We start from the raw sequence: 16,418 nt of genomic DNA on the forward strand, positions 1-16,418 counted from the left end.
AATTCTGTTTCAAGTTGAATGCTGAGAGACAGGTTTGGTGAGAGTGGACTGAGTCAATCAAGAACATGTGAGTGGTTCAGGAGCATCAATGAAGGCCGAGAAACTGTGGAAGATGACAAACATTCTGGTCGACCATCAACATGCTAAGCACCAGAAATAGCCATGAAAGTGCGAAACGTGATTCACGAAGATCGAAGGGAGGTAATTCACGTTTGTATCACACCTGGGCTGTTGAACGGTACATGTCAACGAATTTCAGCAGATGAAATGAACATGAGAAAAATTGCAGAGAAGTATGTCCCTCGCCATCTCAGCATCGGCCAACGAAACGTCAATATTGCAGCACTCAGCTGCAACAAAAAGTTCGAGGGTACCCAGAGTCATAACAGGTGATGAATGTTAGGCTTTCGGCTAAGATACTGAAATGCAGCAGGAATCATCACAATGGAAAACGCTATGTACTTCAAGGCCAAAAAAAGCTCAGCAAGGTCGCAGGAGTATGAAGTCAACGCTGATAATTTTTTTCGACATCCGGGGAATAGCACGTAAGGAATTTGTTCCACCTGGTCAGACTGTCAACAGACAGTTTTACAGCGACATTTAGAGATGACTGAGGGGAAATGTTCTGCGCAAACAGCCAGAGTTTTGAAAAAAAGAAAACCGGTTGGTGCACCATGACAAAGCACACGCACATACTTCACTCGTGGTGAAAGAATTCCTGGCCAAAAGCGAAATGGCAACTGCCTCCCAAATCACGAGATCTACCCCTATACAACTTCTTCCTCTTCCAGCAGATGAAAATCACTTAGAAAGGGCGACTTTTTGACTCGACTGAAGACATCCATGTGGAATCGCTACAGTCCTGAGTTTTCTTCGTTATGCGGACTTGCAGAAGTGCTTACAAAAACGCTGGGATCGTTGCATACATGTCTGACGTGACTGCTCTGAAGGTGACGGAGGACATTAGGACGTAAGTATAGTTCTCTGATTCTTACACTGAAATTCTCGGATATTTTGGATAGGACCTCATACTACTTCAAACATTGTATACAAAGGAGCTTTGTAAGTCTGAAATAAATTCCATGCATATGAAGGCTCTGGCGCAGCTACAAATAAATAAATGGGCAATGCCGGATTTTTCAGCCAGTTAAGAAATATATGAAGCTATCTAGATGGCTTTAGTCACAAATGTCGACCGCCGTTCATTCACGAAATTTATTTTCTTAATTAATAATCTTGCCAGAAATACATTACGTCGTCGTTGCCTTTGATTGAGGGGAATCTGTGTATCTCCATTGTTGCGTCTTTCATGTCATTTGTCCATTGTGATGAGATGGCTGGACTGCGCGGAGTGGCCGCGCGGTTAGAGGCGCCAAGTCACGAATCGTGCGGCCCCTCCCGCCGGAGGTTCAAGTCCTCCCACAGGCATGGTTGTGTGTGTTGTTCTTAGCATAAGTCAGATTAATTCAAGTAGTGTGTAAGTCTATGGACCGGCGACCTCAGTACTTGGGTCTCTTAGGAATTCACACACATTTGAACATCTGAGATGACTGGAAAACTCGTCTTCCTATTCGAACGTCTCGGGTACTAGTTTCCCAGTCGAGCACGCTAAGGACTGGGACGGTGGACGTTCCGATAGCAACAAAACCGATGTTTTCCGGCAGGGGGGACGCTGCTGACGATCCCGCCCATCAACCAGACGGTGATGGAGGGCGAGCCGGCGCACTTCCCGTGCGTCACCAAGGAGAGCAACTCGACGGTGACGTGGCTGCGCGACGGCGTGCCGCTGACCGACCTGCGCGGGCTGGCCGGCCGCGTGCGCGTCTCGGAGGACGGCTCGCTCACCATCACGCGCACCGACATGGCCGACCCGGGCGAGTACGTCTGCGTCGTCACCAACGCGCACGGCCACCGCCACACCGCCGGCGCCTTCCTCGACGTGCACTGTGAGTCGCTGCCCGGCGTCCCCTCTGTCCCGTCCTCTGCCTGCACTGCACGGCGCCAGTCATCTTACCTGTCAGAGAAGAAAAGGATGAACACGCTTCTCTTGAAACGATAGAAAACTGGGGAACCAACCCCTCAATCCACACCGAAAGTTTTGGCATGTGAAGAGCTCTTTTAACACACAACGTTCCAAACGTTCTTGCTCAGCATCTCCCTTTGACTGCCAATGTCGCCGCGTTGGGTAGCCGAGCGGTGTGACGGGTCTTGTCACGGTCTGCGCGGCTTCTCCCGTCGGAGGTTCGAATCCTCTCTCGAGCATGGGTGTGTGCATCGTCCTTAGCGTAAGTTAGATTAAGTAGTGGGTAAGCTTAGGGAACAGTGTCCTTAGCAGTTTGGTCCCATAAGACCTTACCACAAATTCAAATTCACTGCCTCTGTCAACATTTCTCTCACCACCTTTCTCTCCCTTTGATTTACAACATATCTCACTGCCACTGTCTCTTCTCTCACTTCCAGTGTCTCCTTTTCCCTTTCTTTCCCACTGCTACTGTTGCCTCCACCACACCTCGGCAGCCCAAAACTTCTGGGGGATCCACCTTACGTTTCCTCCTATACCAGGCCTGACCACACAACACTTTGCGACCGTGATCGTTTCGACCGCGATCCTGCCTAGCGCTGTAAGTGCAGCATCGAATGAGGCTGAGAGGCGAAGAGGAACAGTACAAACAAGGTTGCAGCTGGACCCAGATAGTGCCAGGCAGTCGGCTTGTCACAGTCAGCCAATGATATCAATTGTACACATTCGTGTCTGTTCTTTTGGACATATCCAAACGAACAGACACTACAAATATGTATAACTAAGTAGCGAGAGCCAGTGATCTCTTCAGTACAGATGCACACCAGATTCAAACTCTTATGGGAATTGGCGTGATGCCTAAAGTAATCAGCACAAAGGGCAAGGGGCACTACACTACTAGTGTGTGGATGAGGTAAGAATTTTTGGTCTGTCAAGAGGCTGAGGTAGTCAGTGCAGTTGGAATGACCACTGCATTAGGCAGTGACGTGGCTCAGTGTTTACTCCACAGATATTCGTGGGTGTTGTATGAATAGATCGCCATGGGACATAATTTCAGAAAGACTACGATCCAATTTACGTTTTACAACCAATACGCCACAACCAGGGCTTTTGAAAAATAGTGTTTTTTGAGGGAGGAAGTTCGTTTACCTGCTACAGATCTAGTTGGGATGCACCTCTCCATTATAAGCAGCACAATGTACGTCGAGATGACCGATTCAGCTACATGTGAGAGTACCATCGCCGCTGCTCTAAGAGCGTTTATATTTTAACGCATTGTTGGCCACATCAGCGATTTATCAGTGGCTCTTTCCAGCTTGGGAGTCAGGGTCATTCAGATCTCTGAACTGTCGTTTGAGATACTAGAATCGATGGTTATTGAACTACTTCGACCGTATGGGACAGTACTCAAGCATATGACTGAATGATGGGCGGAGTGCATACAAAGCCACATCATGCAGCTGCCACATGGGGAAGCGCCACAGCAAGAAGTTCCCACGCAACTGCGGTTTGTACGTATCGGTGGCCCGCCGGGAGGTGTTGATGAGGTCGGAGCGTGATACAGACGTGTTGATGCAAGAGTGGACCGAGGTAGGGGAGCAGGAAGGTGACAGGGAGGGTGCCCCTCACGGCAGATGAGGGAGGAGCCTTCCTCAAAAGTAGCATGCAGCGTGGAAGTGGAAGCCGAGAATGTGGTGGCAGCAACGGACCAACGAGCGCCTCATGAACAACGTGAGGCGTCGCCGACAGCAGCAGAGAGCAGGGCGCGGGAAAAACGCTCGCCGAAGCGTCGCAAAAGGCATCGGAATAGTTCGGGTAACACGTCCTCCCGTATCCTAGGGGACACGGAAAATCTCCGAGCCAAAGAGACATCTGACATGGTACACGTGCCTTTAGAGGATATCGAAAGGATTCCTTTAGATTGTAACCGGATGTCCTGCCTTTCAGACAGTCCCCCTTTATTGATACTGACTGACCCGGTAACGCTGATTGAGGAGTCAGTGACTGCGTCCGAGCAGTTACATCGAAATGCGGCACAGGGCGTTTCTAGGATAAATGAACAATGTGACTGAGCAGAGCAAGTCGAAGAGGTACCAGAGTTAGCACCCCAACTTGATGACAGCTCACTTCCAGGACGCACACCACAGGGTGAAAACAATGCCAGGTAATCCTCTGAGGACAATACTGCACTATAGCCTTTGGAGTTTACAGTAGTATGGCACGAGCGTGACGACGACACTGGACCAAGCTTATAAGGTGTGATTGTGAACATTAATGTCGTATGATCGGTTGCAAAGTTGCAACTTTTCCAGTACATGATCTATGCCATGGATTCGGATATCCTACTGGTGCAGGAAACTTACAATGCTGGCCTTCCAGATGCACGTGGTTATAACAATTACCCATGCGGACTCTAGACATAGGACATTGCATGGTGATCTTGGCCCATGAAGGGATTCTATCTCCCTTTGGTCCGGGGTTTGGCGGTGACTGGGAATGGCATTCGTATTGTTCCATAAAAACACGGGATAACTGCCGGATATCAGTAACGACCTACCACGATATTTCGGCGCAGTCTTCTGGCCATCTTCAGGTGAGTGCCACTGTAGTAGTACTACTACAGTGGCAGGACGTTACTGATATCCGGCAGTTCTCCCGTGTTTTTATGGAACAATCAGTACGCCGGGAAAGCTTTAAACATGGCATTCGTATTGTCAACATCTATGCACCCTCTGGATATAATAATCGACGGGCGCGTGTGAAATTATGTTCGGAGGAGATTGCGCCCCTGTTGTGTGGCAGATATGGTCACATCACGGTAGGAGGGGATTTTAATTGCGTACTCTCGCTGAAGGTGCAAACCCTGAATTTCAACTCGTGCTATGCACTGCGCACGATCTGCCGACACACGACACTAATTGACACATGGGGAAAAATCCATGGGCAGAGAAAGGGCTACACGTTTTTTGTCACTCAGCGAGCAGACTGGACCGCATTTATGTTTTTGACGAATTAAGAGATAATGTGCTAACTGCTGAACGTTGGCCCGCAGCTTTTATCGATCACCTTGCATATTTATTCACGTTAATCCTCCCACAACAGCAGGTCTGGTGGGGCCCTAGTGTGTGGAAAATTAATTCATCCTTATTGGCGGATAGCAAACGCAGCCTGCAGATTCAATACGAAGGGCTCTAATAAATTATAGCAAGGGAAATGCGAGATGGCTCCCAGATACACTTGAATGTTACTAAATGATGCTTCCTGACCTCCGTTGTCCGGGTGTCAAGGGTAAGTCCATCGCAAGCAGGTGTGCATTTTATCGATCACGAGATGTCGATTGGATGGACTTTCGATCCGCGCTCTGTGTTTGGAGAAAGTGAATGGAGAACGTATTTTACATACATCATGTGTTCAGAGGACATGCACGTAGTCACTAACCGTTGATTAGAGTGTTCCATGATGGAGATGATTGGCCCTTGACGTCACAACAGGACATTACTTCTGGGTTCCTAGTGCATTACCGCCTCCTTTTCGCCTGGACGCCGATGGACGGTCGGATGGGAGAAGACAGAATGCGAGAGAGTGGATGGTTCGGATGCAGCTGCGTTATTGGAATCCCTGACGGATGATGGTATAACGATGGCACTCAAGAAGTGCCGGCGACTCCTACAGCACCTCCGACTGTAAATACGCAACAGTAAGGTCCGATCCCATGATGTACTCCAAGTGATGGAATACTCTAATGTTCATCTTGCCTCACGACTGCCACACCTGACACAGGCACTGCCGATGCCAAGTGCTATTGCCGGCAGGTTAATGGCGGCCTTTGGATACTATGAAAGCCAAGAGCTGCTGTTTAATGTCAAATACGAGAATTAAACTCTCCCACACCGTTCTGGAGTATTTAAGCTCACAAATGTGTGGGACAAGGCTCACGCTCTATACCTACAAGCGACGGTACGTACTTGGAATCAACGGCAACACGCCATCATGTCGGCAATCCTGGACGTTCTTCTTCCCCGGTCCTTTGAATTGCCAGTTGCGGTAGGCACAACATCGCTCTCTTTTACTCACGTCGTGCGATTTTTTGTTGATTTTACTGACGGTCAGTTACAAATACCTTGCTCGAGGATCCTCACCACCCATGGGATATTACCGATACTTGAGACGAAGTCATGGCAACAATGTTATCGAACTTAAATACCCAACGAGGAATTGGTGCCAGAACTGGCGAGCTGTCCATACGAATCTTCTCCCCAGGCACATTTATCAACAGCAAGACAGTCACACGCCGACGACTGTTCCACATTCACACTATCAATTCCCCAATCGGCCTTATATGTGGTATGTAGGACACCAACGAACAATGTCTGCTGTGCAATGAGGCGAAGGATGTTCGGCGGCTCACGCAAGGCATCATGTCACTCCTCCAGCACACCCACGATTTCGCGATCACGACTGACGCTTTGTTCTTTCCAGACGCGGTCCACTTTCTCTCACAGAAGAAAGTCGGTAGTCCGCTGGATTGCACAACGTGCATCCCACTACGTGCTCTCGTGAACGTAGACCCGTGATAACGCGCTTGAGTTATTGGCTCTACCTACTAGAACGACTTGAGATCATCCGACTTCGGTCTATATACAAAACGCACTTTGCAAACTTCGTAGGCAGCATGTTTTCTGTGGGGGATCACAGGTCTGCGCAGTTATATGGGCTAGGATATACTTCTCATTGGGGTGACGACTATGACACTTCAGCCCTACATTTCTTTCTCCTCCTCTTCGGGTGTGATTGGCTTTCATTTATTCCTGTGATATATAATAAAAATAAAAATAAATACATAAAAGAGAATTGAAATAAAGGTACAATTGTCCTTCCCGATGCTTCTCCCTAATCTGTCAAGAGATGGGGACACCGTGGCCAGGTCCCCAAGCACGACCCCTGCCAACTCGGCCCTCCGACCTAGTAAGCGGGAAACCTAGTTTCGAATACCGATCTGGCACAAGTTTTCATGTGCCCCCTTTGATTTAAATCAATACTCCCACGCAGCCAGTGTCTATAATTCCTTTGTGCCTTAATACTAACTGTGTTAAAGTACATTTAAAATCTGAATTAAGTGTACAATGGTGTCTACGCACTTGTCCAAAGATTAAAAAGTTGAGAAATCACAACATTCAATGCTGAATGGGAATTGCCTTACTTTTCGTGTAATTTGAACTCCATGCAAAGTGCTCAATACGCCATAGCACTATTATGAACTTGAGAAACATTCACTGGACCTTCAACAGTAGCTACAAAGAAGGTATGATGCGTGTGTCTTCTGACGAACGAGAGCGAATGCTGGCTGAACATAAGGCAACTATTAGTGAAAAAACTGAGTTAAGGGTAACTGGGGCAGTGAAAAAGTCTTTTACGGCCGATTACAACAATTATTTGATTTCACCGAGTTTTATAATGCGAGGCGAGAGTCATTTGGTAACAGATATGGCGGATAAGATTGATGCTGTGAAACAAACTTTAATCCTATAGCAAAATTAGCTACAAGATCATCGCACGGAACATTTATCGGTACTCAAGGCACCCATTTACGGAAAAGACGTGGTGTATTATGTTTCAATAATTGATACGAATCACCAGGAATTCTCACAGAATTTCAAGACTTTGCACGTTTGAGACTGATTTCGATTTGTTTGTCAGACCATTCTCACTTGTCACTGGTAATGTAGCCTGTGGTGAGAGACGTGCCGTCTAGCACTCAGCTCAATAACATGTTTGTCCCATCCAGGAATTTACAAGAATTTTGTAAAATGATACCCCAAGAGTCATGTCCTCGACTGCACAGACAAGTCGCTAAGGTTAGTTCATTGTTTGTGTGTGAACTGTTTTTTTTTCTGTTATGAAACTGCGAAACTCCAATCAGTATTCAGGTTTAACAGATTTTAATCTCCATAACTGCATCTGTTTGATTACATCACAAACGATCGTTCAGATAAATTGCATATTCTACGTTCTAAATGTGTTTAAATTTATAACCCGCCGCTGTGGTCGAGCGGTTCTAGGTGCTTCAGTCCGGAACCGCGCTGCTGCTACGGTCGCAGGTTCGAACCTGCCTCGGGCATGGATGTGTGTGATGTCCTTAGGTTAGTTAGGTTTAAGTAGTTCTAAGTCTAGGGGAGTGATGACCTCAGATTTTAAGTCCCATTGTGCTTAGAGCCATTTGAGCCATTTTTTATAAATTTATAAGCATCTCGACTTAATGTTAAATACCTGTATGTAGGTCTGCTCGCTGCACTATCACTGTCTAATATTCTTATTGAGTTCATTATTTCCACTTCAACTGAGAAATAAAATGTTGAAAAGAAGTACTAGTGATAAAATCCTCCTTATAAAAGTATGCTGCTAATTTCGCTTCTGTTGAAAATGAGTCTTTCGAAATTTTTCCAACACAAGCAACCTTCGGCGTACAACCGTCACACTCACGCACCTGCTCGGAATAGCACAGTGGTCGAGTTAGCCGGAGTGCTGAGTTGACTCGGCTGCGCTCGCGGAGTATATATCTTGAGCAGATCAGCCCTATAGCCACGTGTTAGTTCAGCGGTCTGGGAGAGTCAATCTGCCCCCTCCCCTCCCCCCCCCCCCCCACCCCGAAACTTATGTATGCTCTCTACTCATTTACTTCTCTTCTTCATTTCCATTGTCTCCCTTCTCCTTTGGTTCCACGGCATCTGTCTCCAATCATATCTCTTTCTCTTTTATTGCCACTTCCCACACTGTCCAACAATATCTTCTCTCTCATTAGCTCCCAGCGCTATTGTTTTCATCCGTCTCTCTATTTTACTGCTAATTTTTCCATCCCATCATCACAGTCTCTTGTCTCTTTCTCTCCCTGTGGCATTACATCCTCCCTCTTCCATCATCACTCTCTGCTCCTTTCTTTCAGCACAAAGAAAGCGCGAATATATTCGCATGCCAAGATTTTTGCTGATGAAGGCGGAACGAGAATTCAGGCTGATGGTTCCTCACTTTTCTATCTTTTAAAGAGGAGCATATTCCATTTCTGTGGTCCGATAGGAGAGTTTTTCCTCTGGTTACCTTCTTTTCCGTGCCACAGCATGCTGTGCTGCTTATATAAAACGAATTCTACTGATTGATAAAGTTTTTACAGTTTATTTACATAATTTGACACACATACTTTGACACATCTAAGTAACACATAAGTACACATAATATAAGGTCAAAACAAAATCGTTTGGTTTACATTTTGCTGGATACTTGACTTACCGATCGCAATTCACTGAAAACGACTGGCTTATGATCCGTTTTATTACCGAATTTGCCGTCTTTAGAGCTCTACGTAAATTTTGGCACTCGTTTTAAGTTGTTTTCAGGCATGTTAAAAGCCTTTGCAGCCCATTTTCTGTCAATACACTACAGTTTGGATACGTTTGTATATACGCGAAGTGTCCATTATGCATAGACAACGAGTCGTAAAGTTTTACTTGTCAAAAAAATGTTGACTAAAACTGTAAGTTACTAACCTCAGAACCCTTGCGATGAATCTAGTATGTTTCCCATGTGTCACTGCGATAGTCAAACCTACTTTTACGCCTCAGACCGGATACTACGTGCACATTTTACATGCATAAAGACGGTAAATTGGAACTGCTGGATCTCAGCAACGAAAAATGATATAAAAAAATGTTCCGAAGTAAATCATCTTAGGAAAAAAAATTTTGACGATCTGACATGAATGGAAATTACGGAAGTGGCCATCCCCGTAACTGGTGCTTTTCATACCCAAAAATTTTTCGAAGTTTTCTCAGGAATCGCCCATGATCAAGTGGTTCTTTTATAAGCCGTCTAAGGTCCTCCCTAGAGCACACCTAATGCAAAACGACGAAACAGTATGCTCCATTCGCCTTGACTGTAGGAAGTATGTAATGTTTAAATCTTGATCCTGAACTGTAGGATAGCTATAGTACGCCAGTTCTTCTGATATACAAACGGCCACTACGCCAAGGTCTATCCAAAGCACTCGATCTCTTAACTCTGTGATCAGCTGACGCGGAAATATGACTCCCATGAAAAAACACAGTTTCCTGCGTGGATTTTTAGAACATATTGGTACCATCACTGCATTGGCAAGCACGGACCTCTGTTCTGGTGGAAACGGAATGTGTCACACTTTGCCTGAATTGCACTCATTTATTATACCTGCTCGACTTTCCAAGCTAACTTCGTTTACATCTTGTGACGGCACCTATTTTGCTTGAACATGTTGTGATAATGTAAGGGTTGTTATGTTGAAATCACACATGTTTCATCACATATATATGTATGTGTTTTATGTACCAGATGTTTGACTATACAAACGAAAACGGCAACTAGAGGACAACCAACGAGAAAATAGTCCCAAAAACCGTATGTCCGGAAACCAATGGTTTGCCCCATACGATTTATTACGACTGGATATGTGAACACACAAACGATCAAAACTGTATATATGTACTCGAGGACAAAAACAGTACAATACGTTTTCTCTCTGATGGGACCACAATGCATACTGGGTCGAAGAAGAAACGTGTTATACCTAATCTTCCAAGATTTTCCTGCAATTGACACAATTTTAACTTGTTATATTTAAGTCACCACTAGCTCATTTCGGCATTTTTTCTATTCTATAGTTATCCTGGAATAACTGTACGATGGTTTGTAAAATTATGCGATAAAAAGTATATAGCTTACGTCAATGTTAGTAGTTGTTTGTTCTACAACATATGCCACAAACTATTCTGCTCTAGGAGTATATAATAAGTAGGATGTAAACTTCAAAAACATTATATGACCATGTAGATGAGAATTTAAACTGAAAAAAAAAACGTTTTCGCACTCTTAAAACGATTCATTTCAGCTACGTTTTCGTTTCCAATTGTTGCAAGTACTTTGGAGAGGCAAACCAGCACGTTAACAAATAATGGACGATTAAAAAGCTTCAGTTCGAAGGCTACACAGTTCAGAATCTGTATGCTAATCATGCAGAATAGCCTAGAGCACTGAGACAATCATCCCACCGATGCACGAGGTTGAAGATACCCGTTTTCTAAAATACCCTGTCCTTTTGCGTGAAGAAGTACGTAACAGCCTGCTGTACATCCTGTGACGTGATGCGATCGACAGGCATACCAGACACACTGCCTAACACATCTACGGAGAGCTTTTTCAAATGTTTCACTGTGGTTTAATTTGGCGATGGATCGAAAAAATAGCCCTCCTACTTCAGAATGTATGGTATGAAATGGATTATCACGTATATGTTTCCCTGTGACCAAGAGGAAAACCTATAAACGACGTCGAAAACTTTTATTTAACTAGTCTCTACGGTCTCTGTAATTCATATCGATGTATCGCTGGGCAGACATTCATGACCATTCTGTAACTCCACAGCTGAATAACATGAATGTTAATAAAAACGACCACAACGGTATTTCAGGTGCGTTTATTACGCCGAACCCAGATTCTTTCTTAATGAACGTCTTTAGTTGACCTGTCGTTCGACAAGACACAGATTAGGCAAAAAGCTTTCTAACACATACATGTAATACATGCCATGTAACGCACATTGAAAGATCACCAACGGTTTTACTAACTAATTCTCACAAAATCTTTTTCTCAAAGTCTGCCTCCGTAGCTGAATGTTCATTCGTGCTAATTGCCATGCGGAGGACCTGGTCCCGTTTCCGCCTTCCCTTGGTGGGAGGACTTGTCAGGATTGCACTCAGCTTGGTAGGACCAACTGAGGAGCTACCCGACAGATTATCAACGGCTCCAACATCGAAAAACCCAAGAACGACCGGGAGAGGGGTTTGCTGAGCAAACACCCCTCCCTAATGCATCCAGTGACGCCAGTGGCAGAGGACGACATCGCGGTCGGCTGGGACCTGACTGGCCCGTCTAGGGCTAGGGCACAGAACTTCGAACTTATTCTCAAAAGCCAAGCATCTTGTTATTTTCCCAGCAGGTGCAGCAGGCTGTGCTTGTGTCAGGCAGTTGATGAAGTGTTTCTGTGTGCTCGTCTTGTTTCATTGCGTGCCTTTTAGCGTTATATTTGGCAGTTATGCATTTGAGTCATTTCAGTGAAACATTTCTACCATTTTGTCATTAGTTACGAAGCTAACTGGTGAATTTTCGATGTGATTCATATATCCTACATTACACGTATTTTTTAATAGCTTTTAGTTTAATCTGTGTCTTACTGAACTACAGATCACCTGAAGATGTTCACTTAGAATAAATGCTAAAGTGGCATAACAAAAGCACTTGAAGTACAGTTATGATGGTTCATATTAACATCTGAATCGCTTTCATTAAATATTAAATAGTTATAGCCACTTGTATTCGCTAAATTCTTTTTGAGCTGTCCTGAACGTTAATGTACATTTGTTTTATGCAGAGGCTGATAAGTGGAAACGTGGGCATCGGCAGCACACACCATACAGATAAGAAACCTGCGGCTATCAACTTTTATTGCTTGCTCATGTTACGTGGCAGCTTTTCTTCAAAACTGCTCCACAACATATTTCATAATATTGTATCCTCATTCTCCTTGGTCAATGCAGTCGATCTCTTTTCCTGCAACATAACTGCAGACAGTATTCAATACTACCAGTGACTGCCCAGCTAATAGCTTCTTCTCTGCCCGTCTTTTGTTAGAGTGTTGTTATTTTCTGCAGAGCTGAAAGCTTGCACGTGGGCTGGACCGACGTAGAAGTTGCCTTAAAAGGACCAGGAGAAACCATAAACGTGTTCAGAGCTGAGGGCCGACTTCAGGGCAGTATTCGAAAGGGAATTTGCTTCGCCAACCCCAGCACTCTGGACGGCACAAAGAGCCAGCTAGCTGCCAAACTCAATATTGTTCGAGACGCAGGGAAGAATCCTTCTAGAAAAAATAAAAAATCTAAAGTAGAGATGGTAGAGTGTAAGAACCACCGTTTGCCTCGGCAGCCACGGCACAGAAGAACGTCCGTTTCAAGTTCCCTATACAGGCTTTCTGATCAGTTCATAATGTTTATTTCTGTAGTGCACATGCTTTCTCGTGCGTGTCTATGTGTAAGCCTCTCTGTTTGTCAACTTCAGAATCGTACCAAGGAGCAGGAGAGGTTTTCTGGCTCCCTCCTGACGCCACAGTTCTACTGGTTAACCATAAAAAAATTCTCAGGACTAGTAGTTTTTTAACCTTCTTGCAAAATTGTTCTCAGTGGAACTCGCAATGTCTGCTACTATTGGCTGGGAGATACCTGCTCTGGCAGAAACAGCTAAGTTGCAGACTTTTAGGATAGAGGTCACTTGCTGCAGCAGAGTAAGGCAACGCTTGGTGTCGTATAGGACGATGTCTCCATTTTAGTACTCAGTACAGAGGCCACGGTGGTCTCAGAATCTCCGGCTGTTACTGCTGCCGTCTTCCACCTTTATGTTGTATGTGTGTGGTAAGAATAGGCTCCCAATGCAGTCACTAATCAGGAGCTAATGGCGTAGTTTTAATGTCTCATAGCCAGCCGGTTACTTCCACCCTGCACTTTGGCGATGTTAGTGGTGGTTCTGCTTCACTGGGTTCTTGCTTCAATCCACTAACAATTCTTCTAGTCATTGGCCCTATCCGCGATGTATTCTCTAAATCATGCTTTATCGTGTTCACCCACATGTGCAAAAGTTAGATTACACATTTATAATCCCTTGTCTGTTTATTAAATGATCTGTTGCTTTTCACAGTGGGTAATTCATAAGTTGGTGGTTTATGATAATAAACCCGATTAGTACAGTGGTCACTTGGTTCTGTTGTAGGTAGATGATGCCCCCCTCTCATTAATATATCCGTGTGTGGTGTCGTAACCATATTTTCATGCTTTATTGGGCCACCCCTATTAATTATCACTCAAAAGACGTTTCGATTGCATGACATTGTCAGCCATAAAATTTTCATTATTTGTCGTCTCCGTAGGTCACCAGAAATCAGAAATTGCACAGCTCGGCAGATATCCCACTCCAGGACATTTATACTTCTACTTTTAAGACTTGAGATGACGCAATTCCAACCACGAAATTCCAGTACTCTAAGCTGCAGCCGTATCTAGAGATACAACACCAATGCTGTACATAACACATGGTAAGAAAATTATAAGAAAAGTGTAAAGCTTTAAGAAAATTAAGTTATCGTATAGGTGAAAATTAAAACGCATGTTGTTGCTTACATAGCCGCATCGGAGACACATTACGCTGTAAACGCCGGGACAACGTCCTGAAGCGAAAAGATTTTGATTGCCCCTTTTTGTTCGCATTTTAATTCAATAATGTGACGTGGAATTAAGTTCAGGTGTAAGTCATCTTTATGAATAGAAGTTTTCACTTCTCAGAAAATTGCTGTAAGAATAATAAGTGGCGCTCTCCTACGATTATTTTGCAGACGTCTGTTTCAGGAGTCAGATATTTCGATTACTTCGCAGTCGTATTTCCTCATGAAGTTTGTTTGAATTAACACGTTACAGTTCGAAAGTAAGAGTGATGTAAATAATTGATATACCAGAAGCAAAAATTACATTCATTATTCCACATTAGCGGGTGCAAAATGATGCCAAAGGAAGGTTTGATCACTTACTCAACGACATAAAATGTCTGACAGACCTCAAAGTTAAATTTGATAACAAAACATGAAAATTAAATTTGATAACGAAATGAGAAGGCATATCCTTCGCAACTCGTTCTGTTACATAGAAGAATTTCTGTTTGTGTAATACTGAAATGTACCTTTCGTCCATTCCTCGGATGTTCTGTATTGTCGTACGAAATTACCATTGCGGCAGCGGCCAGAATGCACTCACTATAGCGATGTGCGTCGTACAAGAGAAATCACGTGACGTACAGCTCCGTGGATTTCATTAGAAACGTTTATTTGCGGACCCGGATTAATTTTCTGCTCTACCACTCCAACAAATCAGTCTAAATAAGGGTCGCCGTCCTCGCTTTGACTCGCGAGTTTGGGTTCTCTCAGAACTCGAATTTCAATAATTAAAAGCCCTCTACCAAACCACCTGCTTTCAGGGAAGATTCCGTGATCCGACCAGAGGACTGGAATGCGTTTTTGGCTAACTGTTCCTGCACCGACTCCAAATGTCTTGTAACAACTTACGCCGATAGTCGATGCAGCATGCAGCAACAAAGCAGGAATACAGTTCAAACTCTACGGGAGAATTGGAGAGAGAGATAGAGATAGAGAGAGAGAGAGAGAGAGAGAGAGAGAGAGAGGCAGCATACTCAAATCTGTAACTGGACGAAGTGGTTAAATGGAAACGACATGGTCACGGACGAAAATATTTCTCAAATTCAGGATATTTTTCCTCGGTACTGGAATGTAGTAGACAATGGTGTATGCTGCAATAAATAAAAATACATCGTAGTTTTTATTGGTATTTTTTATTGAAAAGTATTAAAATCTTCAATGTGTGATTGGGATTTTTCCGAGGCAGCTTTAAATGGAGGTAGAACAACGGTTGTCACTATAACTCCGGTTGTTGATATCCGAAACCCTGATTTACAGATGTAACTTTAGTTCATCGTAGGGAATTGTAATTCTTTTTTGCGAAATTATAGATAACCTATTTGAAAAAAATGGCGGTGTCTGGGACCCCTCTTTTTAGGCTGAAACAAATACTAAATATCAACATTTAAAAAGTCGGCTCGATGAACTGAAGAGAATTCAATTTGCATCAAGAGAGACCAAAAATCATTAAAATCGGATGAAAATTGGAGCGTGGACGATGACAACCATGCCGAAAAACATGGTTTTGAGGAAAACGCGTTTAAAGATTGACAAGTATTTATCATACAGCAAAACTTGAAACGTACGGATATCATCGATGCCTTGTCTATAACAACTATCGCCACGGCTAATGGATGGTCGATTTTTGCTACTTTGGCCTGATAAGCCCCCAACTTCGTCCTCAAAGTTCTTTTCGTCGCCGAGTCCATCGCTGCTGACGTCTCTATCTTCACAGAATTGGCACATTTCATCGTCGATTTCGATTAGTGTCTAATCTGCCACGTGTATTAATGCAGTAAAGCCTACACTGAATAAACATACGGCCAAATTTGAAGCAGTGTTGATAATTTCACGTGCTTCCCCATGCTTCCGTAGTCTGAGCTTGTACTTCTTCTCTAATGACCTCGTGATCTCGCTGACATTGGTACGTTAAAGTCGACTCTCCCCCCCCCCCCCCCCAAATCCCTACGGAAACAAATGAAATTTATTGTTTCCAGTTAACCGTACCGAAATCTGTCGCTATTATTGAACACCACTTCCAAGCAGCTAATGACACAGCCGCGTGGGCTAGCCGCGCGGTCTGAGGGG

At 44.3% G+C, this 16,418-nt stretch overlaps 1 protein-coding gene across 2 annotated transcripts in view; it reads left to right on the forward strand.

Annotated features, from left to right (window-relative positions):
• The window catches only part of LOC126416314 (protein borderless), a 461,225-nt gene that overhangs the window by 370,848 nt on the left and 73,959 nt on the right, over window positions 1-16,418 (forward strand). For both annotated transcript variants that reach the window (XM_050083976.1, XM_050083975.1), the window contains one exon: window positions 1,665-1,946. In XM_050083976.1, coding sequence (XP_049939933.1) covers window positions 1,665-1,946 — 282 coding nt within the window. The remainder of the gene's footprint in view (window positions 1-1,664; window positions 1,947-16,418) is intronic.

This window comes from Schistocerca serialis, chromosome 8 (assembly GCF_023864345.2).
Source record: "Schistocerca serialis cubense isolate TAMUIC-IGC-003099 chromosome 8, iqSchSeri2.2, whole genome shotgun sequence".
In the NCBI taxonomy this organism is placed as follows: Eukaryota; Metazoa; Arthropoda; class Insecta; order Orthoptera; family Acrididae; genus Schistocerca; species Schistocerca serialis.